The sequence below is a fragment of the Xyrauchen texanus genome, chromosome 29, assembly GCF_025860055.1.
Source record: "Xyrauchen texanus isolate HMW12.3.18 chromosome 29, RBS_HiC_50CHRs, whole genome shotgun sequence".
NCBI lineage: Eukaryota > Metazoa > Chordata > Actinopteri > Cypriniformes > Catostomidae > Xyrauchen > Xyrauchen texanus.
The window spans coordinates 39833670-39859640 of record NC_068304.1 but is presented as its reverse complement, the minus strand read 5'-3'; the positions used below and the strand labels follow the sequence as shown (position 1 = coordinate 39859640).

Genomic DNA, 25971 nt, shown 5'->3' with positions numbered 1-25971 from the left:
AATAGCTGCCCAAGAACGATCCAAAGATGTCCGTCCAGTGACCTGACTTGGTGTCGCTGTCCTTTACTGCATATCGCGGCGGCCCATTACAGCTTATCGCCTTCCGGAAAAAAATCCCTGTTCCCCCTATGTCCAACCCTAATTGTGAGCATCTAAACTACGGTACATTTTCATCGCCTCTCTCGTGTAGACGCTCAGTATCAACAAAACGTCTGGAACAGTCACTTCAGGTAAACGTTTGACGTTATTTGAGGAAAATGCAAGAGCATGAAAAGTCTTGACAGCTTATGCCATTACCATCTTTATTATTGCAGATCTTTAACAGTTGACAGTTTTTGCTTCCTGTACAGCAGGAGCTCATCACAAGGACAGACAGAGCATCAGCAAACAGCTTTCACAACACTGTCTGGAGATTACAGCATGTTCAATTTGAGTTAGTTCACTTAAAAATAAAATTGCACTCATCATTTACTCACCCTCATGCCGTCCCAGATGTGCATGTCGTTCTTTCTTCTGCTGGTCCATGCAACGCAAGTGAATGGTGACCAAAGCTACAAAAAGCACATAAAGGCAGCATAGAAGTAATTCAGACATTTTTTCCATACTCTGTTTAATCCGTCTTCTAAAGCAAGCCAATCAGTTTTGGGTGAGAACAGACCAAAACAGAACTCATATTCACTGCTCGTCGTGCCATTGCAGTCTCAAGCTCGATTACACTTCCTAGTGCTTGACGCACGCACAGTCCAACTGGAACGCTTCTGAAGACATCAATAACCACTGGAGGCGTATGCATCACTTTTATGCTGCCTTTATGTGCTTTTTGTAGCTTTGGTCACCATTCACTTGCATTGCATGGACCAACAGAAGAACGAACATCATGCACATCTGGGACGGCATGAGGGTGAGTAAATGATGAGTGCATTTTTATTTTTAAGTGAACTAACTCAAATTGAAAAGCCAACATAAGAGATAAAATAAATAGCTAAAATTCAACATGTATGAATATAATCTCTCCACGGCAACATTTACTTTCTCAGAAGGAAGCCTGAACATATAACTGAAACAAATCATGCAAATCGAAACTGTTGTCAGTCGTACCCTCAGCTCTGTTATTACAAATCAGACATGGTTGGGATCGGCATTATTTAGAATCAACAGCAGAAGAAGAAGAGATAATTGGGGAGGACTGATCACTTTTAGCCGTTGTGTTTCATGACAGCTGGTGATGGGACATTGGGTTCGGTTCTCATCTGCCCCTTGCCGTCTGGCTCAGTATACCCGCTTCTCATAACTGCCGGGAACAGAAAAGGACATAAATCAAACGTCACGATACACGTTATCAACATGCATGGATTACATTGGACAGAAGAGTTCAAACTGGTCTGGTTCACCTTCCCAATTTACCTAATATGCACTGGTTACTATTGGGAGAATTATTAAATACGGTACCATCTGGATTAACCGTGCATTCTCAATAGAACTGTGTAACTCAGCCAATACACGTAAGCTATGTACTTCTTACTCAATAATTACATTGTTGTTTGTGCAAATGTATGGAAAGCCTATTTAACTTTAAATGCTCCCAGCATTACTTCTTGTAGTTGAATTTTTACTAGTAATAGTTCACTTTGAGGACCCTACAAGAACTTCCATTTTTTACTAGTAAGAATACTAATTACAGAGCTCTCAATTTGCATTTTACTAGTACGAATGGAACTGCATAACTCCTCTACAACCAAACATGTATTTAATGTGTTTTTTACCAAGTAAAAATACAAGTATAGAGCTATGGAAGTAAAAAATGTCTCAATGGAAACATATGATAAGTAAATATTCAATTATATAGCTTTATTAATACTAGTAAAATTACAATTGAAGAGCTCTAAAACCCAGATTGAAAATGTAATTGTGAGTTTTTACAAGTAAATTAAAGTAACGTGGTGAAATTTAAAGACAATTTGGCCTTCCATATTCAAACACGTAATTGTGAATTTTTACAAGTAAATTAAAGTAACATGGTGAAATTTAAAGACAATTTGGCCTTCCATATTCAAACACGCAATTGTGAATTTTTACAAGTAAATTAAAGAGGTGAAATTTAAAGACAATTTGGCCTTCCATATTCAAACACGCAATTGTGAATTTTTACAAGTAAATTAAAGAGGTGAAATTTAAAGACAATTTGGCCTTCCATATTCAAATACATAATTTTAAATTTTTACAAGAAAATTAAAGCGGTGAAATTTAAAGACAATTTGGCCTTCCATATTCAAACACGTAATTGTGAATTTTTACAAGTAAATTAAAGTAACGTGGAGAAATTTAAAGACAATTTGGCCTTCCATATTCAAACATGCAATTGTGAATTTTTACGAGTAAATTAAAGTAAAGTGGAGAAATTTAAAGACAATTTGGCCTTCCATATTCAAATACATGCAATTGTAAATTTTTACAAGAAATTAAAGTGAAATTTAAAGATAATTTGACGTAATTAAAGTAATGTGAAATTTAAAGACAATTTGGCCTTCCATATTCAAACACGTAATTGTGAATTTTTACGAGTAAATTAAAGTAACGTGGTGAAATTTAAAGACAATTTAGCCTTCCATATTCAAACATGCAATTGTGAATTTTTACAAGTAAATTAAAGTAACGTGGTGAAATTTAAAGACAATTTGGCCTTCCATATTCAAACATGCAATTGTGAATTTTTACGAGTAAATTAAAGTAACGTGGTGAAATTTAAAGACAATTTGGCCTTCCATATTCAAAAATGCAATTGTGAATTTTTACAAGTAAATTAAAGTAACGTGGTGAAATTTAAAGACAATTTGGCCTTCCATATTCAAACACGTAATTGTGAATTTTTACAAGTAAATTAAAGTAACGCGGTGAAATTTAAAGACAATTTGGTTTGATAAGGTTATTGTACGACACACTACATGAGGACTGTGTACTTACATGGCAAAAAAGAAAATCTACGATGACAGCGTAAGAGAAAGGAAGATAAGACAGTTACACATGTAAACACTTCTTCATGACAGCGTATGAGGGAACGGATCAGGGCTGTCTGGGATTGCTAATCATGTTTATTTTAAAGCCATTCTGTTGCGGGCAGTAAGCGACATGAACATGACAGGTGGGGGTGGTTAAATCATAAGTGGGCGGAGACTTACGAATGCAGTCCCTGAACTCCACCCTCAACCTGAGCAGACACGGTCCTCTTCTCGAACTTCAGCTCTCCGGAGTACATCATCGATCTAGATAATGCAGGTGAGATTATACACATGCAAACACGGATCAACACCGACAGATTCAAGCATATTAACGGTCTCTTGAAATTATTTGACTTCATTTTATAAAATAAAGTCGTTGAACAGGTTTTATATTAAACTATTATTTATATCGTCAAGCCGGTTCTCGCCTCCTCCTTTCCCTTTAATCCCTTTACACTGGTGCCGAAATCTGGGAAGGGAGTGGAGTCCTCGCCACTACCATCTACCGCAACGGAGCAGCCGCGGCCGTCTGCCGGAGGATGGAGGAGCCCCGCGTCCTGGAAGCGGAGGAGCGGCCGGCGACCGCGAGTGGAGGAGGAGCTCCCAACCAAACGCCTGGAGCGGTTACCGCTGCCAGGGGCGGGGGAGACCCCTACCGTCCACCAAAAACGCGGCGGGACGTTCCGTCCGCCAGGGGCCGGAGAACTGCCTCTGATCCGCCCAGGGAGTCGCGGCTGTCGTCCGTTAGCGGGTGGAGGAGTGGCCTTTTTTATGTCCCCTCCCTCATCCAGGTAGACGGGCATGATCTGCCGGCAGGTGAAGAAACACTCATATATGGCCTCCGAGCTAACAGACATGGACTCAAAGCCACAAAACTCATGTGTCGTTTAAAGTTGTTCAACTTCACAAGTTCGTCCGATGTCTGAGGCAAAGTCACACTCTTACCGCAGAACAGACAGGCTTTTGGCACCAATATCCTGGCAGCCATGTTGAACTCCAGCGATGAGGTACGGGGCAAACTTGTGTATCGAGCCTTTATCGTGAACGGAGCCAGAGACTCCCTGAGCGACCTTCACCTTATCGCTTTCACTGTAAAACACAGCCTGCAGTTGCATGCAATGTAAAGGATGTATGTATGCTGGTTAAAATAGTCCAGCCTCACAAGACAAGCATTACATTATTAGTCAATGTATAAACATCTTAATGTACACGTGCATTCATGCGGAAGAGCATTTACCTGAAGTAACGTTTCTGCCTGCTGTTGTTTTTCTCCACAGCATCCAAAGAGCCCATGCCACGATACTTCTTTAGTCGAACACCATCCGAGAAAAAGTACTCACCTGGTGCTTCAGTGGTTGCTGCTAGCAATGATCCCATCATCACTAAAACAACACAGGCAGAAGGGCACAGTCGGGCACAGTCGGGCACAGTCGGTCAAGTGTAGGCAAACTAATTCCATGAATAAAGATGATTGTTCAGGTAAATCACCTGTGGACGCTCCCAGCGCAAGGGCTTTAACCACGTGCCCAACTGTTTGGATTCCTCCGTCTGCAATTACTGGCACCCCGAAACGGCGGGCGTATTCAGCCACCTTATACACAGAGGTGCCCTGCGGTCTCCCACACGCCATCACTAATGATACACACAATTTACACACACGTGTGCTTGATACATAATGTGTAACAGGCTTTTATCAACATCAATAATTAGGTTAAAATATACGTTTCTTCTAATTCAGGCTGAGCACTGTGGACTTCATAGAAAATGTATATAATATAATAATATATAAAATAACTGAATTAGTGGAAATGATGCTGATGGAAAATACATTTAAATGTTTTAAATAAAACGGTTGAAGGCTAATTTCCTGGCTAACATTATATTTACCCTAATTACACAAGATTACATTTAGTTTTTCATATACATACGGCATGTATAGTATACATATATGTTGTTTTGTTATAAAATATACAAATATATATACATATATGTATGTATAGTGTTTTATATATATATATATATATAAATAAACATATATGCAATGGTATCATCAGTGGAGCGGTTGTTGCGGTAGGCATACTGCAATGGGTCCAGTGAGGCGGGCAGCACAGAGCAGATGTAATCTCTGATTAGCCTCTCAAAGCATTTGCTGATGATGGGGGTCAGAGCAACAGGACGCCAGTCATTTAAGCAAGTGATTTTGGCTTGCTTTGGTACAGGCACAATGGTTGATGTTTTGAAGCATGTGAGGACTACAGACAGGGAGAGGGACAGATTGAAAATGTCCGTAAAAACACCAGCCAGTTGGTTCGCGCACACTCTGATGACACGGCCCGGAATGCCGTCTGGACCCGCGGCTTTACGGATGTTCACCCGTCGGAAGGATCGGGTTACATCCGCAACAGAGACGGAGAGTGAACCAACCTCTGTAGCATCAGCCGCGAGTGCTCTCTCCGCGAGGGCGGTGTTATTGTCCTTGAAACGAGCATAAAATGAATTAAGCTAATTCGGGAGAGAAACGGCGGTGTTCACGGCGGAGTCTTTATTCCCTTTGTAGTCCGTGATTGTGTTAATTCCCTGCCACATACTTCTAGAGTCGGTGGTATGTTTATATACACACACACACTCTAAACATATTGTATATATATAAATATATATAAGTCCTGGTAAACAGTTTCCAAGTCAGTTTTAATTGGACCTTCTTATAACAAATATAGATGAATAAATAGATCAAATGTCCTGTTCATTTGAATAAAAATCAACCCCTGGGATAATTCCTGAAACTAAAGACCCATATAAGAATATATATAGAGAGTGTGTATCTTCATTTCATTGTGTTTTACAATCATTAATGACACTGTGCAAATATTCCTGCACTCGCTCAGTCAGTGTGAGGTTATAAGAGCTGCATGCATAATAATTATAAAATAATTACCAACATTGTTCTAAATTATTTTCGACAAAGCATAGATAAAGTGTTTCCCATCACTAACCTAGTGTTCTCACTGACTTGTATTGTTCTTAAATTAAAATAATTAGAATTACTACAGACCTCACCCGACCCGAATATTACACTTTATTTTAAGAAACTATTTGAGACATTATTTAGTCTTTATATGTACACTTTTGTCTTTTAAGGGGTCTATTTATAGTTTTTTATAATTATTATAAAATTTATATAAATATTATAATAGTATACATTCATAAATATTATAAATACAAATATTAAACATATTACAAAATATTTTTACATTCATTTATTTGCTTGATTTTTGGTGCATTTGTTTGTTTTTGCTGTAATTTTGTCCCCAATCGTGCACACACGCACCTTCCTGTGTGATGCAGGTGGACCCGCAGCCCATGCCCACTCTTATAGCATCGACACCTGCATCTATAAGATTCTTGGCCTGAGCAGCGGTCACCACTGGAGGAGAGAATAAAACAGCGTTCCTTGATTTTAGCATTAAACACAGCTGCTGGAGTTGAGAAGGGAAGCAATCTGCAGCATATACAGAGAAGAAACTCTCACCGTTTCCTCCCACCACTTGTAGTTCTGGGTATTTCTGTTTGATGTAGTTGATCATACGGATATGAAACACAGAGTTCCCCTGAGAAGAGTCCTGAGACAGAAACATCAGTCAGTTAAAAGCGAATGATCAAACCTTCTCAAGGAGCTTCAAGCTGCTATGTAAAGTCGAGGTGCTTCAGACTTTCAGAAATCCTAATTATGATGGCATGTACATTCGAGTGATTTGGGTTTGAGCAATTTCATATTTCACTCTCTCTTACACACTCTAGTTTAGCGTTTCTTGCTACCACAGGGAATGATACGGTATACGGTGCTACGGTGTTCAAGTCTCTTAAAGATACCAGTCCTGCCCAAAAACACCTGCCAGACTTGATTAGCTGGTTCAGGACTGTTTGATTACCAAAAGAGTGAGGATACCCCCTGACAATCAATGGGATTGGCTTTCAACTACACCCAATATGTTGTCAGTGTAATGGGCGTAGCATTTCTCTTCCAGAACGACAATGCCCCAAAGGTCCAAGGAACGATTTCATGAGGAAATCAAGCTGTAGATTCAAAAGAATCGGCTCATAAAGAGTCATTTGTTTGGGAATTGGACTACACTGGTCTTTCTGTATGTCTCATGCTATAGATTCAAAAGAATCGGCTCATAAAGAGTCATTTGTTTAGGAATCGGACTACACTGGTCACCATGTGTGTTTCAAGCTGTAGATTCAAAAGAATCGGCTCATAAGAGTCATTTGTTTGGGAATCGGACTACACTGGTCACCATGTGTGTTTCAAGCTGTAGATTCAAAAGAATCGGCTCATAAGAGTCATTTGTTTGGGAATCGGACTACACTGGTCACCATGTGTGTTTCATGCTGTAGATTCAAAAGAATCGGCTCATAAGAGTCATTTGTTTAGGAATCGGACTACACTGGTCTTTCTGTATGTCTCATGCTATAGATTCAAAGAATCGGCTCATAAGAGTCATTTGTTTAGGAATTGGACTGCACTGGTCACCATGTGTGTTTCAAGCTGTAGATTCAAAAGAATCGGCTCATAAGAGTCATTTGTTTAGGAATCGGACTACACTGGTCTTTCTGTATGTCTCATGCTATAGATTCAAAGAATCGGCTCATAAGAGTCATTTGTTTAGGAATTGGACTGCACTGGTCACCATGTGTGTTTCAAGCTGTAGATTCAAAAGAATCGGCTCATAAGAGTCATTTGTTTAGGAATCGGACTACACTGGTCTTTCTGTATGTCTCATGCTATAGATTCAAAGAATCGGCTCATAAGAGTCATTTGTTTAGGAATTGGACTGCACTGGTCACCATGTGTGTTTCAATCTGTAGATTCAAAAGAATCGGCTCATAAGAGTCATTTGTTTGGGAATCGGACTACACTGGTCACCATGTGTGTTTCAAGCTGTAGATTCAAAAGAATCGGCTCATAAGAGTCATTTGTTTAGGAATCGGACTACACTGGTCTTTCTGTATGTCTCATGCTATAGATTCAAAGAATCGGCTCATAAGAGTCATTTGTTTAGGAATTGGACTGCACTGGTCACCATGTGTGTTTCAAGCTGTAGATTCAAAAGAATCGGCTCATAAGAGTCATTTGTTTAGGAATCGGACTACACTGGTCTTTCTGTATGTCTCAAGCTATAGATTCAAAGAATCGGCTCATAAGAGTCATTTGTTTAGGAATTGGACTGCACTGGTCACCATGTGTGTTTCAAGCTGTAGATTCAAAAGAATCGGCTCATAAGAGTCATTTGTTTAGGAATCGGACTACACTGGTCTTTCTGTATGTCTCATGCTATAGATTCAAAGAATCGGCTCATAAGAGTCATTTGTTTAGGAATTGGACTGCACTGATCACCATGTGTGTTTCAAGCTGTAGATTCAAAAGAATCGGCTCATAAGAGTCATTTGTTTAGGAATCGGACTACACTGGTCTTTCTGTATGTCTCAAGCTATAGATTCAAAAGAACCGGTTCATAAGAGTCATTTGTTTGGGAATCGGACTACACTGGTCACCATGTGTGTTTCAATCTGTAGATTCAAAAGAATCGGCTCATAAGAGTCATTTGTTTGGGAATCGGACTACACTGGTCACCATGTGTGTTTCAAGCTGTAGATTCAAAAGAATCGGCTCATAAGAGTCATTTGTTTGGGAATCGGACTACACTGGTCACCATGTGTGTTTCAAGCTGTAGATTCAAAAGAATCGGCTCATAAGAGTCATTTGTTTAGGAATCGGACTACACTGGTCTTTCTGTATGTCTCATGCTATAGATTCAAAGAATCGGCTCATAAGAGTCATTTGTTTAGGAATTGACTGCACTGGTCACCATGTGTGTTTCAAGCTGTAGATTCAAAAGAATCGGCTCATAAGAGTCATTTGTTTAGGAATCGGACTACACTGGTCTTTCTGTATGTCTCATGCTATAGATTCAAAGAATCGGCTCATAAGAGTCATTTGTTTAGGAATTGGACTGCACTGGTCACCATGTGTGTTTCAAGCTGTAGATTCAAAAGAATCGGCTCATAAGAGTCATTTGTTTAGGAATCGGACTACACTGGTCTTTCTGTATGTCTCATGCTATAGATTCAAAGAATCGGCTCATAAGAGTCATTTGTTTAGGAATTGGACTGCACTGGTCACCATGTGTGTTTCAAGCTGTAGATTCAAAAGAATCGGCTCATAAGAGTCATTTGTTTAGGAATCGGACTACACTGGTCTTTCTGTATGTCTCAAGCTATAGATTCAAAAGAACCGGTTCATAAGAGTCATTTGTTTGGGAATCGGACTACACTGGTCACCATGTGTGTTTCAAGCTGTAGATTCAAAAGAATCGGCTCATAAGAGTCATTTGTTTAGGAATCGGACTACACTGGTCACCATGTGTGTTTCAAGCTGTAGATTCAAAAAAATCGGCTCATAAGAGTCATTTGTTTAGGAATCGGACTACACTGGTCTTTCTGTATGTCTCAAGCTATAGATTCAAAAGAACCGGTTCATAAGAGTCATTTGTTTGGGAATCGGACTACACTGGTCGGCATATATGTTTCAAGCTGTAGATTCAAAAGAACCGGTTCATAAGAGTCATTCGTTTAGGAATCGGACTACAGCGGTTGCGCTCTATGTTTCATGCTACAGAAAGATAAACCAGAAGTGTGAAGAGAGGACAAACACTTATTAATGCCAATAGTTTAAATATGGGTGTGGTGTTTGGGTGAACACATGCTTTTGGCCATGTACTGTACACTGTGCACGCTCAGCACTCCAGTTTCACTTTATTTTCACATTTGCATCATTTCAAATATTTTTTCCTTACAGGTTACCACATAACAACGACAGAGATCCACGTATTCCCTTTAGGACCTACCAGAACAATCACGTCCACTCCGGCCTGCATGAGCAGATCTAGCCGGTACTTGTCGTCCTCTTGGGTACCGATCGCAGCGCCACACAGCAGCTGTTTGCGAGAGTCTTTGGAGGCTAGAGGATAGTCTCGGTTCTTCTTCAAATCAGTACGAGCTATTATAGCAACAAGCTCGTCACTGTCATTCACGATAGGCAGTTTGCCTTTTTTCCCGCGCTGCAGAATGTCATTTGCTTCCTTTAATGTAACACCTGCTGGTGCCACCACTAAATCTTCTCTTTTTGTCATTGCCTGGAGGATTGAAAGACTCATTTATATTATTATGACTATTGAAAGACACCATTGCAGAGTTAAACATCACAAACCTCCTCCAGTGGCCGATCGTAATCTTTCTCTGACAGGAAGTCGATGTCTCGTGACGTAACGATGCCCATCAGCTTGCTGCCCATCTTGCCGGTTTCGGTAACGGGGATGCCGGAGAAACCGTGCCGTACCTTCGCTTCAAACACATCGCCGACCGTGTGTCGTGGACTCATCACTACGGGATCCGTGATGAAGCCCTGCTCGAATTTCTGCCGGTATTACACAAACGCAGAACATCAGTACGACACGTTCAGTTATTGTTATAATTAAATCTTTACTTGTTACATTATGATTCTGTTTTAATAACTTTAATCATTATGATTTCACATTATATTACATTATAATTTATACTCAATTATAGCAATATAACGTATATAATAAATATATATTAATACATTTTTATTAGTAAAATAAATACTAGTACATTATTTAATCGTTGTTCTGATTATATATTTACTTGTAACATAATATATTACATTATAATTTATAATTTATATATAGAAAAAATTATACTAATACTTTTTTTTTGTAAAATAAATACTAAATTAGATGATATATATTTAATAATTTATATAAGTAAATCTTATAACATTATGATTTTACTACATGAATAATTATGATTTCACATTGTATTACATTATAATTTATACTTAATGTATAATTTATTATAGATACATATAATTTATATTAAATAATATTTTTTAGAAATTATATATATATATATATATATATCACACACACACACACACACATATATATTAAATTAATAATAAAAAAATAAATATAAATTATATACAGTATATACATATATTAAATTAATAATAAAAAAATAATATTATTTTATTAAAGTTAAACTTTAAAATGTATACGTTTAATATATGAAATGTCGATCATGTGACTAACCTTGACTTTCCGAACTTCATTGGCCTGGAACTCGGGTGTGCAGTTATGATGAATGAGTCCAATTCCGCCCATGAGCTACAGGAGAAACCAGTTATCCCAATGGTGCTGCTGCGTCTGTACATGCATGTGTGTGTTTGTGCGAGTGTGTTTTACTTACAGCCATAGCGATGGCCATGGACGATTCTGTGACCGTGTCCATGGGAGATGAAATGAGCGGTGTCTTTAGGGTTATCTTCCGGGTCAGTGCAGAGGTCAAATCCTGTGACATCATAATGCACTGATTTTAATAACTGTCCTACACATGCTATCACCCCTAGAGTCACGAGTTAGAATCCAGGGCGTTCTGAGTGACTCCAGTCAGGTCTCCTTAGCAACCAAATTGGCCCGGTTGCTAGGGAGGGTAGAGTCACATGGGATAACCTCCTCGTGGTCACTATAATGTGGTTTGTTCTCGGTGGGGCGTGTGGCGAGTTGTACGTGGATGCCGCGGAGAATAGCGTGAAGCCTCCACACGCACTACGTCTCCACGGCAACGTTCTCAACAAGCCACGTGATAAGATGCGCGGATTGACGGTCTCAGACATGGAGGCAACTGAGATTCATCCTCCATTCCAACATTTCTAGCTGCCTTTATATTTTAGGAAGGGGTTCCCTGCAAGGAGATCGTCAAATTTGGGGGACCTCGTATCAAAAAGTTTGAAAACCCCTGATATAATCATTAAAACCATCCACAGCACATTTCTGGAGGAGCGTCCCTGCAAGGTTCTGGGAAAGAGAGTTTATGGTAGAACAAATCAAACTTAGAGATTTATTAGTATTTGGTGTTCGTGTCGTCTCCTCGTCTCTCTCACATACACACACCTGAGCTTTACCGCCAGTGACATCATGCCCAGATCACATGGGAACATGTGGACGTCCAGAGAATCCCTTTATAGTAACTCATAATCTCTGCCACTACACAAGTGCAATTGACGTCTGTATCAGCTTGTCTTGTTCAACTCTACTGAATGTTTGTACTCACCACTTCATCAGATGTGAAGTCAATGAAGCCAGGCAGAATCAGGAAATCACTGACGGAGGAAGGACAGATGGCAAAGATAAGCAACAGTGACCATTAAATAAACAGTTTATAAATCAGAACATTATCAAAATTACAGAACACACACACACACACACACACTCAAAAACATGCACACAAACACACACACACTCACATGCACACACACACACACACTCAAAAACATGCACACAAACACACACACACTCACATGCACACACACACACACACACTCAAAAACATGCACACAAACACACACACACACACTCACATGCACACACACTCACTCAAAAACACGCACACACACAAACAAACAAACATGCACACACACACACACACACACACACACACACACACACACACACACACACATCACATCTCACATGCACGGACACACTCACATGCACACACATCAACATACTATGCTCATAAACATGCACATCACTCACACACACACACACACTCACTCACGCACACACACTATCATCATCACACACACACACACACACTCACACTCACTCAAAAACATGCACACAAACGCACACACAAACACACTCACACAAAAACACACACACACACACGCACACACACACTCACTCAAAAACATGCGCACACACGCGCACACACACACAAACACTCACTCACTCAAAAACATGCGCAAACACACACACACACACACAAACACTCACTCACTCAAAAACATGCGCACACACACACACACACACACACACACACAAACACTCACTCACTCAAAAACATGCACACGCACACACACACACACACACACACACACACACAAAAACATGCACACACACACTCACAAACACACACACAAACATGTACACACACTCACTCAAAAACACGAACGCACACACACACACACACACTCAAAAACACACACTCACATGCACACACACTCACTCAAAAACACGCACACACACAAACAAACACACACACTCACACTCACTCAAAAACATGCACACAAACACACTCACAAAAACACACACACACACACACACACACACACACACACACTCACAAAAACATGCACACACACTCACAAACACACACATGTACACACACTCACTCAAAAACACGAACGCACACACACACACACACACTCACTCAAAAACACGCACACACACAAACAAACACACACGCACACACACACACAAAAACATGCACACAAACACACTCACACAAAAACACAAAAACACACACACACACACACTCACTCAAAAACATGCGCACACACGGGCACACACACACACACACACACACACTCACTCAAAAACACGCACACACACAAACAAACACACGCACACACTCACACAAAAACATGCACAAACACACTCACAAAAACACAAATCACACACACACACACACACACACACACGCACACTCAAACACGCACGCACACACACACACACTCACTCAAAAACATGCGCACACACGCGCACACACTCAAACATGTACACACACAAACATGTACACACAAACATGTGCACACACACACACACACACACACACTCAAAAACACGCACACGCACACACACACAAACAAACACGCGCACACACACAAACGCACACAAATATCTCTATGAAAACAAACAACAGATTTTGCAGCTTCAGTGTTGAACACGCTCGTAAAAAGCATAAAACAACCGTTTTTTAAATATCAGACTGGTATGATTTGTATGATTTTTGGTTGTGTAGTCCGAATCCCGAACAAGTAACTCATCAATATTTCAGCTCTGTTGGTGCTCACAATGCAAGTGAATGGTGAGCAGAACTTTGATGCTCCAAAAAGCACATAAAGGCAGCATAAAAGTCATCCATACGACTGCAGTGGTTTAACCGTGTCTTCTGAGGCGACCCAATCGGTTTTGTGTGAGAATAGACCAAAATATAACTCCCTTTTCATTACAGATCATGACATCAGCGGTCTCTTTGGTGATCTCACAAAACTAACAGGATCACTTCAGAAGACACGGTTAAACCACTGCAGTCGTATTACGTTTATGCTGCCTTTATGTGCTTTTTGGAGCTTCAAAGTTCTGCTCACCATTCACTTGCATTGTACAGACCGACAGAGCTGAAATATTCCTCTAAAAATTTAAATGTACAGTGAGATGATGACACGTGCACTCTAGCTTTTGCATTGTCCCATGTGCTGGGACTGAGCGCATGAGCTCCCCGTTGCTATGGAGACGACAGAGGGTTGCCATGGAGCTGAGAGCCGCCTCATTGATAGATGTCCAGAAAAATGCGTACCTAGACAAGTGTGTGCGTTTCAGGGTGAAAGTGCACATGATTGGACCTGCTTTGAAATGACAATGTCCAGTCGGACCATTTGATGTGTGACGTGAGTCTATATGTCTAATTAACAAGGCAGCTGTCCAGAAAGGTTCTCTGTGCGCGTGATTGCAATCTTTCAGACTTACTTGTATGTAAGACCATCTCCAGTGGCAAAGAGCTGTTGGGCGGTGAGTCCATCCACAGGAACATAACCAGTTCCCCCACTGATCAGGTAATCAGCCATGCTGCCACCATCCAAACATGGAACGACAGAGAGACCATGATCAGTTGTGCTGTCACTTTAAATATAAGTGCTTTCCTATAGTTAGGCAACTGTGTCCGTAATCTTTGCAAGGCCAAATCATACACAAAACATATGCAGAAGTATTGCACATTGTTTAAAAGCAACAAAGTATTAAACACATAATTACTTATAACATTAAACACTAAAAGGCTGAATTTTGAATTTGAACATGCATGTGATACTTCATCTTAAACAGCATTTTGCTCATTCTTTTATAATTATAATATTATTATTACTTTATAACCTCAACTTGTAAACGTGTAAATGTATATGCAATTAATTAAGGGGGGGGGGGACGCAGAGCAATATTTTTTTTATTTGTCATATAAAACTCAATAAATCAGATGCAGAACACACACACGCGCGCGCACGCACACGCACACACACACATAAATGAAGGAGTGAGACATGCACACACACACACACACGCACGCGCACGCACACACTGTGGAGGTTAGAACGTTTGTATTAGGTTGTCAACAATGGTTCCTAACGATTCTGGGAACCTTTCTACAACCATAATGCAACATTACATCCATAATCAGTACAAGCATACAGTACACATAAATAAAATGTAGCCATATAATATTCAGCTCCATATTAAATATAGCCAAATATACTGTAAGTGTGTGTGTGTGTGTGTGTGTGTGTGTGTGTGTGTGTGTGTGTGTGAGAGAGAGAGAGAGAGAGAGCGAGAGAGAGAGAGAGAGAGACGTGTTCAAAAAGAGAAGAAAGCAAAATGACACATTCTGTGCAACTATTTCGCTTTCATTATCATCGACCCAAACAACCAGTTTATAACCACGTCAGATGTAAACACAAACATGCATCTACTTACAGTGACTTTCTCTTTCGCTATAATGAACACACTTCCACCTGCTGATGATCCAGTCTGATGTAAATCATCTCACGTGATGACCGCGATATTAAAGTGCATTAAAGATCGCTCGTGCAGTCCGGTAGTGCTCCGGGATGATGATGATGATGATGATGATGATGATGCTCTGGGTGGATGGACGGTTTCATCCGTCTGTCCGGAGACAACCGTGTGGAGTCACATGACAACCAGTTCAGGAATGGAAAGGGAAGCGGATAGCTTGATTTGGACACTCCCTTCACCATGTGTTACAGTGTTCTGAGAGCCAGCATTGCTGATGGGTGTTAGTGCATCAGTTAAATGTGCACTTATCAATAGAGAACCCCGTTCCAAACATCATGAGGAACCTCTCATTTATTTAAAGAAGTTATGCTTTCACAAATTCAGTCAGGGGCCAATTATCTCCAAGGCCCCCCCCGGGTAGTCAAGGGCCCCTGGGCACTGGCCCCATTGGCTGGCTGAATTTAGTGTCCCGGTTAGATAGATGGGTGGTCGGTGTCAGAGTCCAAAACATTGTTGCTCCATCCACTGCTGCTTTGTTTCGGTCCTTTTTAATGTCGCTCCACTCCCTTAATTGTTTTAAATTGTGTTCATGATTTGGTCAGTTGTGATTCGAGCCGGCGTGCATCATTTCAGTCTCTCTAGTTCCTCTCAGATCTCCGTACAGATCATATCACAAGCACAATGTGGAAAACACTGACAGTCAGACTGAGACTTTGATCTGAACTTGAAGTGTGTGTCTCTCTGTGTGTGTGTGTGTGTGTGTGTGTTCTGCATTGTGGCTTATGGATTTTTATTTGACCAAATTAAAAAAGCTCTTTATAGACTCACCCATACATTCCTTTGTGTGTGTGTGTGTGTGTGTGTGTGTGTGTGTGTGTGTGTGTGTGTGTGTGGGTGTGAGTGTGAGTGGGTGTGAGTGTGTGTGTATATGTGTGTATGAGTGTGAGTGTGTGAGAGAGAGAGACAGAGAGCGTAAGAGTGTGTGTGTGTATATGTTTGTGTGTGAGTGTGTATGAGTGTTACTGTGTGTTTGTGTGTGATTGCCTTTGTGAGTGTGTGTGTGTGTGTGTGTGTGTGTGTGTGTGTGTGTGTGGGCGGGTTTAAGTGGTTTACGGGGACTTTTTTTTAGGTTAAAAACTGGTAATTACAAGGGTATTACAAATTTGACCCGAACATTATGAACTGGAGACTGTTTGATAAAACCACCAACACTTATCGAATCAAGCTTAAAATGTTTTGTGTGTTCAGGGGCAAGTTTAGGAAACGTCACTAAGCCTTGTTCCATTTATAAAAACAATCATACAGTGATTAAGCGCTTGAGCTACTGTCACCGATTTCTGGAGAATCATGCTTAAGTGTTGTTCTTACCGAACATGTTTTTGTGCCTAGACAGACGTATTCGACCGTTGTGCAAACAGACACAGTTTTTTGTATATATGTGTGTGTGTGTGTGTGTGTGTTTAGCTTAGCAAAAGAACGTGCTAGGTCTGAACGACCCTTTAGCATGTCCCTTCTACCTAAATACCGCGGTGTCTTGACATTTGCCACTTGTCTCGTGACAGCCCTATACGGCACTTGGCAAGCAGTATGAGTTTGGGCCTGGAAGTGTTTGGGAAATCTGATCAAAAAAGGACATTTTACATCTAAGCTAATATTTTATTTACTGTAGTTGCACATACTGTAAGAGATAGAATAATGACCATAGAAAGCCTCTGAACATCCAGACAGCATCTAACACGCGATAGTCTCTAGAGGGTTTGCTGTCATGTAAATCTATTCCTGATGGACGTTTAATCTTGCCCTCACAACATACACAGACGTGCTGGCAGGAATTATCCTGTAAACGGCAGATTAATCCTCAAGTGCTCGATCAATGTAATCCATCGTTCAATTTCAGGACTCATCTGTCGAGAGAAGACTTTAATTGGAGACTCGAAATTGCCCCGAATGTGAGTGAGAGTCCACCAGCCAATGGGGGTTGCGTCAGGAAGGGCATCCAGCGTAAAATATATATTATATATGTATGCGGACTCTGCACCTATGCGGGACAAACGCTAGGAAAGAGAGCTGGTAGATAGCTGTGCAGTGTGTAAACCTCACTCTCCTGACCTCAAGAGGTGCACTAGCGACTGACGCTAAAGGCTGTAGCATTTAGCCTCCTTGTTAGTGCACCCGCCTGCCATGAGACCAGGGCTGGACTGGGAAGAGAAATCGGTTCGGGATTTTACATGGTAACTGGCCCAAAACTTGTTGTTCGCTGTCCTTATCTGCATATGGCACCACCGTTTTGTGGTCCGTTGTAGCCCATTCGTTTCCCAGTACGTTTCGCAGCCGACCCACCGGCCCACTCGGTTCTCCTGATGGTCAAAGTGCGTCAGCCCACCGGGAAAATGCCCGGTATGCCAGATTACCAGTCCAGCCCTGCCGGAGATGCCGGTTCGAGTCCCGTACGGAGCAGGTAGAACAGGAGCGTCACATCACATTACAATATAAAGACATGAGTCACACAAACTGTAAATAAAAGGGGGCAAAATCAACACGAGGTTTTCACAAAAAAATATAAATAATTAATGTTTCACAATAGACGCACGATACATTACCACGGGTTTCCAAACTAGGAATTTCAGAGAATAGAATTTCAGAAAAAAAAATACTAAAAATAGATACACAGTCAATTTAATACCAACTAAACATTTTCCAGATATACTGTATTTTAATTATTTATTTTGAGCTTTAACCAACAAGAAAAAAAAAAAATATATATATATATATATATATATATATATATATATATACAATTTTACAAACTAAAAGTTGTATTTATAACATGATCTCACACAATATAAATGGGTATTTATGCATGAAAATATATTGTTGTTTATTTTATTTTAAGAAGAGGTCCTCGTAAGGGCATCGAAATTTGAAGGGGTCCTTCCTTGGCATTAGAATTTACAATGGGGTCCAAAAGTCTGAGACCATATTCAAATATAGGATTCAAAATGTAATTAAAATTAAAAAAAATAAATAGAAAATTATTGGATTTTATGTCAAATAAAAATAAAAATGAAAATACACACACACACACACACACACACACACACACACACACACACACACACACACACACACACACACACACACACACACACACACACACACACACACACACACACATGTTGTGTTTCCATGTTTTATGGGGACATTCCATAGACATAATGGATTTTATACTGTACAAACTTTATATTCTATCCCATAAACCTAACCCTACCCCTAAACCTAAACCTCACAGAAAACATTCTGCATTTTTACATTTTCAAAAACATAATTTAGTATGATTTATAAGCTGTTTTCCTCATGGGGACCGACAAAATGTCCCCACAAGGTCAAAAATTTCGGGTTTTACTATCCTTATGGGGACATTTGGTCCCCACAAAGTGATAAATACACGCTCACACACACACACACACACACACACACACACACACACACACACACACACACACACACACACACACACACACACACACACACACACACACACACACACACACACACACACACACACACACACACACACACACACACACACACACACACACACACACACACACACACACCACTATTCTAGTTCACTAATAAAAAAGCAACAACATACAAAAGAGAAAATCTGAAATTAATATGAAAAATAATGTTTGTATTATTCATGTTCAACAGAACATACATGACAGAGACAGTTCACCTCAAAATAAATATTCTGCGTTTCATTTACTCATGCCGGTCTAAACCCGTTTGACTTGGAGCAAAGTATTAGCCTCAGTCACCATTCACTTTCATTGCATCCGTTTTCCATACAAATTGAAGGATGACTGAGGTTAACATGTCCCAAATCATACGGGTTTGGAACAACGTGAATATGAGTAAATAAATGACAGAATGGGTGAACTGTTCCTTTAAAGTCTTATTGCTCAGATGTACACTTGCACTACAGTATGTCCTCACCTCTCTGGTTCATACCCCGCCTGTATGCGGGTGGCACTGTAGCGCTGGGCTGCAGTCTCGTGCCCGTGCCCATGCAGCGTACTGTGGGTAAACGGCCCCTGAAAGTGGTGGTCTGAGTCTCGTACCGACCCCCGTGGCCTGGTGGGCTCCATGTCTCCCACCATACGCCGGTAGTCAATCTGATTGCTGTCGTTGTCCCCGTCTACATAGCGGTCACATCCGTGCCCATCCATATCAGCAAAATCCAGTGTGCCGTCCTCCACCGTGGCCCTGTTACAGCCCAGCCGGCCACCCCAAAAATCACCTGACCTGTCTACATCTCCCCCACCTCCCACTTGAGACCACCTTAGTCTCTTCAGTCTGCACATACACCTGCAGACCTACTTGATTCATGCACGTACGCACAGGTGGATATGGGCATCCTCAGTAAGATTTGTATCCAATTTGCATTGAGCATCCTCTAAACCACAGGCTATAGTCGGGCAGTTGTGCCAATGCAAAGTAGGTGTCCTGGAGCAATACAGACTAAGATATTGATGAGCAGTTGATTGAGGAATACCCAAACTAAAATGTCCAAAATGAGACTTCAACAATGCAACAGGAACCAGTCATGAGACCCTAAAGAGGAACAAACAGTAGTTCACCGAATGGCAGACAAGCAGAAATTGTTTCTGATAGTAGCACGTCACTTTCACAAAGAGGATTGCAGCATTAAGTGTGCCTGTGTGTGCTTTAACACTAATGGAGAAGTGCACGCACACACCTCCATCACTATGTGCAAGCTCAGCTTGGAACCAGCTTCCTCGCAAACAATGTCAAATCCCAGGGTGCATTGAGGGAGTCAGCCCTGGAGATGCTTCTGTTTGGAGCAACAGAAACAGCAGAATCTGAGAGTCTGCACTTGACCGACTAATTACACAGACACTGCCAGATGTGCACCGGCAAAATTGAACAAACATGACTCACTGTTTGTGTGCACAGGACAACAAGTGTCCTTCCTCACATCATACACTCGTGCCGACCCATTTATTAGAAAGGAAAGGCAATTAGCTTGTGACTGCGGGAGAAAAACTCAGTACTGAAACACGGTTTTCGATTTGGCACATTTTGAACCGAATTACCTCCTTTTTAGTTTAACTCAAAGTACTTCTGTTTTGCTATTTTCACATTGAATCCTTTATTTTCAATAGATTTTCAATGCAAATTATATCATCAGCACAACAATGAGTGAAAAGTTGTGGAAACCCTGATGGTCCAGTATAGCATTGCATAAGATAACATAGCATAACATAGCTATTTATTTGAAAGGAAAGGCAATTAGCTTGTGATAGCATAACGTAGCATAGCATAACGTAGCATAGCATAACGTAGCATAGCATAACGTAGCATAGCATAACGTAGCATAGCATAACGTACCTATTTATTTCAAAGAAATGTCAATTAACTTGTGATAACAGAACATAGCATGGCATACCAGAGCATGGCATACCAGAGCATGGCATACCAGAACATACCCATTTATTTGAAAGGAAAGGCAATTAACTTGTCATAGCATAACAGAACATAGCATAACAGAACATAGCATAACAGAACATAGCATACCTTACCTATTTATTTGAAAGGAAAGGCAATTAGCTTGTGATAATAACAGTTTGTTTCGGTCCTCGTATCTGATTGGATGAGAGATGTTCCATCGCTCCGCTTGTGTTCGTGCCATTCTAACCTAAAGTGTAAGAGCAGTGCAGATGTGTTAAAAGCTAGATGAGTCTCTTTAAATTTATTTTTGTGAGATTCAGAATTTTAGCCAGCAGGTGGAGGCAAAAAACCATTTTTGAGCGTAATCTAATCCAGTTCAGGTGACATGAAGTCAGCATCGGTCAGTGTTTTCATCCATCAGCACTTCATGATCGCTCGTATTAGTACTACACTACTAAAGCTAGGAAATAGCTTTAAACGAACAACTTCAACATTACAGCTCATCACAGCTGAGAGGCACAACAGACTGATTAATTACACAAACTCAAGGCGCTTACCTCGGAGAGGACACACTGTTCAACATGGCGGAGGAGATTCGGTTTCTATAGAGATAGACTCTTGCGCACCAGCTACCGTGTAATAGGGAGGAATACCCCCACTTGAACGGCTATTTTTCCACAGAGAAAATAGGATGATTGACCAAAATGACATTATCTTCAGAAAGTTGACTAACGCACTACAGCATCTCTGCTTGGAAGTGGCAAAGGCGAATGGTGCCAATTTTTGGAGGGTTTAAAGGCTGAAATTTGAAGCTTATAATTCTATAAAAAGCACTTACATCAAAAACTTTTTTTGACATTGCATCGTCATGGTAACTGACAATTTAACAGAAATTACAGTAAACCGAACAGGCTAAGAGACCAATAGACATGAGGGCTTAAATACACAAGGACTAACAAGACACAGCTGGGGAACAATCAAGACAAGGAGGAAACCAAGAACATATCTAAGACAAGAGACCGAAACTACATTTCAAAATAAGAGTCCTGAGACACAGACACTACAGAACAAGGTTACAGCAACAAAGTTGTAAAATTGGCTCCAACTTCACACCGATGCGGTTAGTAAGTGATTTAATCACACATAAATCATGTGACACCTTTATGGTTTATATCTTGTGGCTATACATTTGAAACATGTTCACAAATTGGCCCCATTGACTTCCATTGTAAGTGCCTCACAGGAACACAGATTTTTGGCATTTTTGAGGGGCAAGTCAAAATAGGTTTTTGTGGTATTGAATATTATGCCACAATGCTAGAGCTGTTTTAAATAATAATAATGTAAAAATTGTAACACATTCTAGTGTACATTCATTTAATCCATGTTAAATTATAATGCATATTTTTAGCAATATAATGACATCATGTTGTTTGCAGTATAATGGTCACTTGCACCTCATTTTCCAGTTTTCACTTGTGCAATATTTTACATTATATGGCAATTTGCTCTTCTAGTTAGATACTTACCTTCCTTTGTGCTTGTACGCTGCACAATGAATGTAATGTTGAATCGAACTTAATATAATATTGTGAATGAATGGGTGGATGTGTGTAGCAGGGTGACGGTGGAGGAGAACAGGGTTATGGGCACAAGGGCAACACATTACAGGATGTTTGTCATCAGGTCAGTCAGGTATTCAAATCCCCTTGACGTGTGTGTGTGTGTGTGTGTGTGTGTGCGGCTCCACTTTACTAAGCAGGATGAATTAACAGACTTATGTAAGTGAAGTAATTGTTCCTACACTGCCACCATCTGGCAAACCTCCAACATTACAGGAAGGCATGAGTTCCATCATGGAAATTGATTCACTGTGTATTAAAGGAAAAGCTCAAACAAAAATGCTAATTCTGCCATCACTCACTTTCATGTTGTTCCAAACCCTTTTGCCATTCTTCCTTCTATAGAACACACAAGGAGATGTTAGGAGGAATGTTGGTCTCAGACATCGGTTTGTAACAACATAATAGTGAGTGATGGCAGAATTTGCATTTCAGTAATCCAGGATCAGTACAAGTTAATCTTATTTGAAAGCATTTGTGGCATAATGTTGATTCCACTCATTTATTTAAAGAAAAAGCAAAAACTGTTTCAGACGTTTACCCACAAGATATTTAAAATTAAAATTGATTTTAGTGTGATAAAGTCACTTACCGGTACTTAACTATTCTGTGTAAAATTATATCAAATATTACAACTCCGTTGTCATGGCAATGTAACATTGGTGTATCTTGTAATCCTGGAAAGCTTTTTTATTCAATTTAAATCATGTTTACATTTACATTATATTAAGTTAGCGTCTTGTGGCTATACATTTGAAATAAAGAAAATTTTAATGTTAATGGACTCATGCCCATTCACTTCCATTGGACGCGCCTCACTTGACTGCAGCTTCCCAATAATGCTGAGACAACAAGGTGACTTTTCACACTCACACACACACACACACACACACACACATACTCTCTCTCTCACACACACACACACACACACACACACACACACACACACACTCACACACACACACACATACTCTCACACACACACACACACACGTTGTGTTTCCATGTTTTATGGGGACTTTCCATAGACATAATGGTTTTTATACTGTACAAACTTTATATTCTATCCCCTAAACCTAACCCTACCCCTAAACCTAACCCTCACAGAAAACATTCTGCATTTTTACATTTTCAAAAAACATCATTTAGTATGATTTATAAGCTGTTTTCCTCATGGGGACCGACAAAATGTCCCCACAAGGTCAAAAATTTCGGGTTTTACTATCCTTATGGGGACATTTGGTCCCCACAAAGTGATAAATACACACACACACACACACACACACACACACACACACACACACACACACACACACACACACACACACACACACACACACACACACACACACACACACACACACACACACACACACACACACACACACACACACACACACACACACACACACACACACACACACACACACACACACACACACACACACACACACACTCTGAAATTAATATGAAAAATAATGTTTGTATTATTCATGTTCAACAGAACATACATGACAGAGACAGTTCACCTCAAAATAAATATTCTGCGTTTCATTTACTCATGCCGGTCTAAACCCGTTTGACTTGGAGCAAAGTATTAGCCTCAGTCACCATTCACTTTCATTGCATCTGTTTTCCATACAAATTAAAGGATGACTGAGGTTAACATGTCCCAAGTCATACGGGTTTGGAACAATGTGAATATGAGTAAATAAATGACAGAATTTCCATTTTTGGGTGAACTGTTCCTTTAAAGTCTTATTGCTCAGATGTACACTTGCACTACAGTATGTCCTCACCTCTCTGGTTCATACCCCGCCTGTTTGCGGGTGGCACTGTAGCGCTGGGCTGCAGTCTCGTGCCCGTGCCCATGCAGCGTACTGTGGGTAAACGGCCCCTGAAAGTGGTGGTCTGAGTCTCGTACCGACCCCCGTGGCCTGGTGGGCTCCATGTCTCCCACCATACGCCGGTAGTCAATCTGATTGCTGTCGTTGTCCCCGTCTACATAGCGGTCACATCCGTGCCCATCCATTTCAGCAAAATCCAGTGTGCCGTCCTCCACCGTGGCCCTGTTACAGCCCAGCCGGCCACCCCAAAAATCACCTGACCTGTCTATATCTCCCCCACCTCCCACTTGAGACCACCTTAGTCTCTTCAGTCTGCACATACACCTGCAGACCTACTTGATTCATGCACGGTGGATATGGGCATCCTCAGTAAGATTTGTATCCAATTTGCATTGAGCATCCTCTAAACCACAGGCTATAGTCGGGCAGTTGTGCCAATGCAAAGTAGGTGTCCTGGAGCAATACAGACTAAGATATTGATGAGCAGTTGATTGAGGAATACCCAAACTAAAATGTCCAAAATGAGACTTCAACAATGCAACAGGAACCAGTCATGAGACCCTAAAGAGGAACAAACAGTAGTTCACCGAATGGCAGACAAGCAGAAATTGTTTCTGATAGTAGCACGTCACTTTCACAAAGAGGATTGCAGCATTAAGTGTGCCTGTGTGTGCTTTAACACTAATGGAGAAGTGCACGCACACACCTCCATCACTATGTGTAAGCTCAGCTTGGAAACAGCTTCCTCGCAAACAATGTCAAATCCCAGGGTGCATTGAGGGAGTCAGCCCTGGAGATGCTTCTGTTTGGAGCAACAGAAACAGCAGAATCTGAGAGTCTGCACTTGACCGACTAATTACACAGACACTGCCAGATGTGCACCGGCAAAATTGAACAAACATGACTCACTGTTTGTGTGCACAGGACAACAAGTGTCCTTCCTCACATCATACACTCGTGTCGACCCATTTATTAGAAAGGAAAGGCAATTAGCTTGTGACTGCGGGAGAAAAACTCAGTACTGAAACACGGTTTTCGATTTGGCACATTTTGAACCGAATTACCTCCTTTTTAGTTTAACTCAAAGTACTTCTGTTTTGCTATTTTCACATTGAATCCTTTATTTTCAATAGATTTTCAATGCAAATTATATCATCAGCACAACAATGAGTGAAAAGTTGTGGAAACCCTGATGGTCCAGTATAGCATTGCATAAGATAACATAGCATAACATAGCTATTTATTTGAAAGGAAAGGCAATTAGCTTGTGATAGCATAACGTAGCATAGCATAACGTAGCATAGCATAACGTAGCATAGCA

At 40.6% G+C, this 25971-nt stretch overlaps 1 protein-coding gene across 4 annotated transcripts; it reads right to left on the bottom strand.

Annotated features, from left to right (window-relative positions):
* Positions 1-890: 890 nt before the first annotated feature.
* Positions 891-25228, bottom strand: LOC127622746 (inosine-5'-monophosphate dehydrogenase 1a-like). Of its 4 annotated transcripts, none has more exons than XM_052096815.1 (14): positions 19706-20333; positions 14669-14767; positions 12189-12237; positions 11325-11426; positions 11168-11242; positions 10267-10473; positions 9905-10192; positions 6526-6616; positions 6325-6420; positions 4485-4628; positions 4234-4378; positions 3942-4085; positions 3177-3260; positions 891-1291 (listed from the first exon to the last, which is right to left on the bottom strand). In XM_052096815.1, exons 1-14 carry the CDS (start codon positions 20071-20073, stop codon positions 1270-1272), a joined length of 1914 nt encoding a protein of 637 aa, XP_051952775.1. In that variant the 5' UTR covers positions 20074-20333; the 3' UTR covers positions 891-1269. The 4 variants fall into 4 exon arrangements, with proteins under 4 accessions (XP_051952775.1, XP_051952776.1, XP_051952778.1 ...); XM_052096816.1 differs by lacking the exon at positions 19706-20333 and adding an exon at positions 24603-25228 and having other exon boundaries at positions 892-1291; XM_052096818.1 differs by lacking the exon at positions 19706-20333 and adding an exon at positions 15665-15879 and having other exon boundaries at positions 893-1291.
* Positions 25229-25971: the final 743 nt, after the last annotated feature.

Coding starts and splice junctions, on each gene's coding strand:
- LOC127622746 (XM_052096816.1), bottom strand. CDS start 24,970: ATGTGCAGACTGAAGAGACTAAGGTGGTCTCAAGTGGGAGGTGGGGGA. Junction 4,379..4,484: donor TGCGCTGGGAGCGTCCACAG/GTGATTTACCTG, acceptor GTGTTGTTTTAG/TGATGATGGGATCATTGCTA. Junction 1,292..3,176: donor GGAGTTCAGGGACTGCATTC/GTAAGTCTCCGC, acceptor TGTTCCCGGCAG/TTATGAGAAGCGGGTATACT.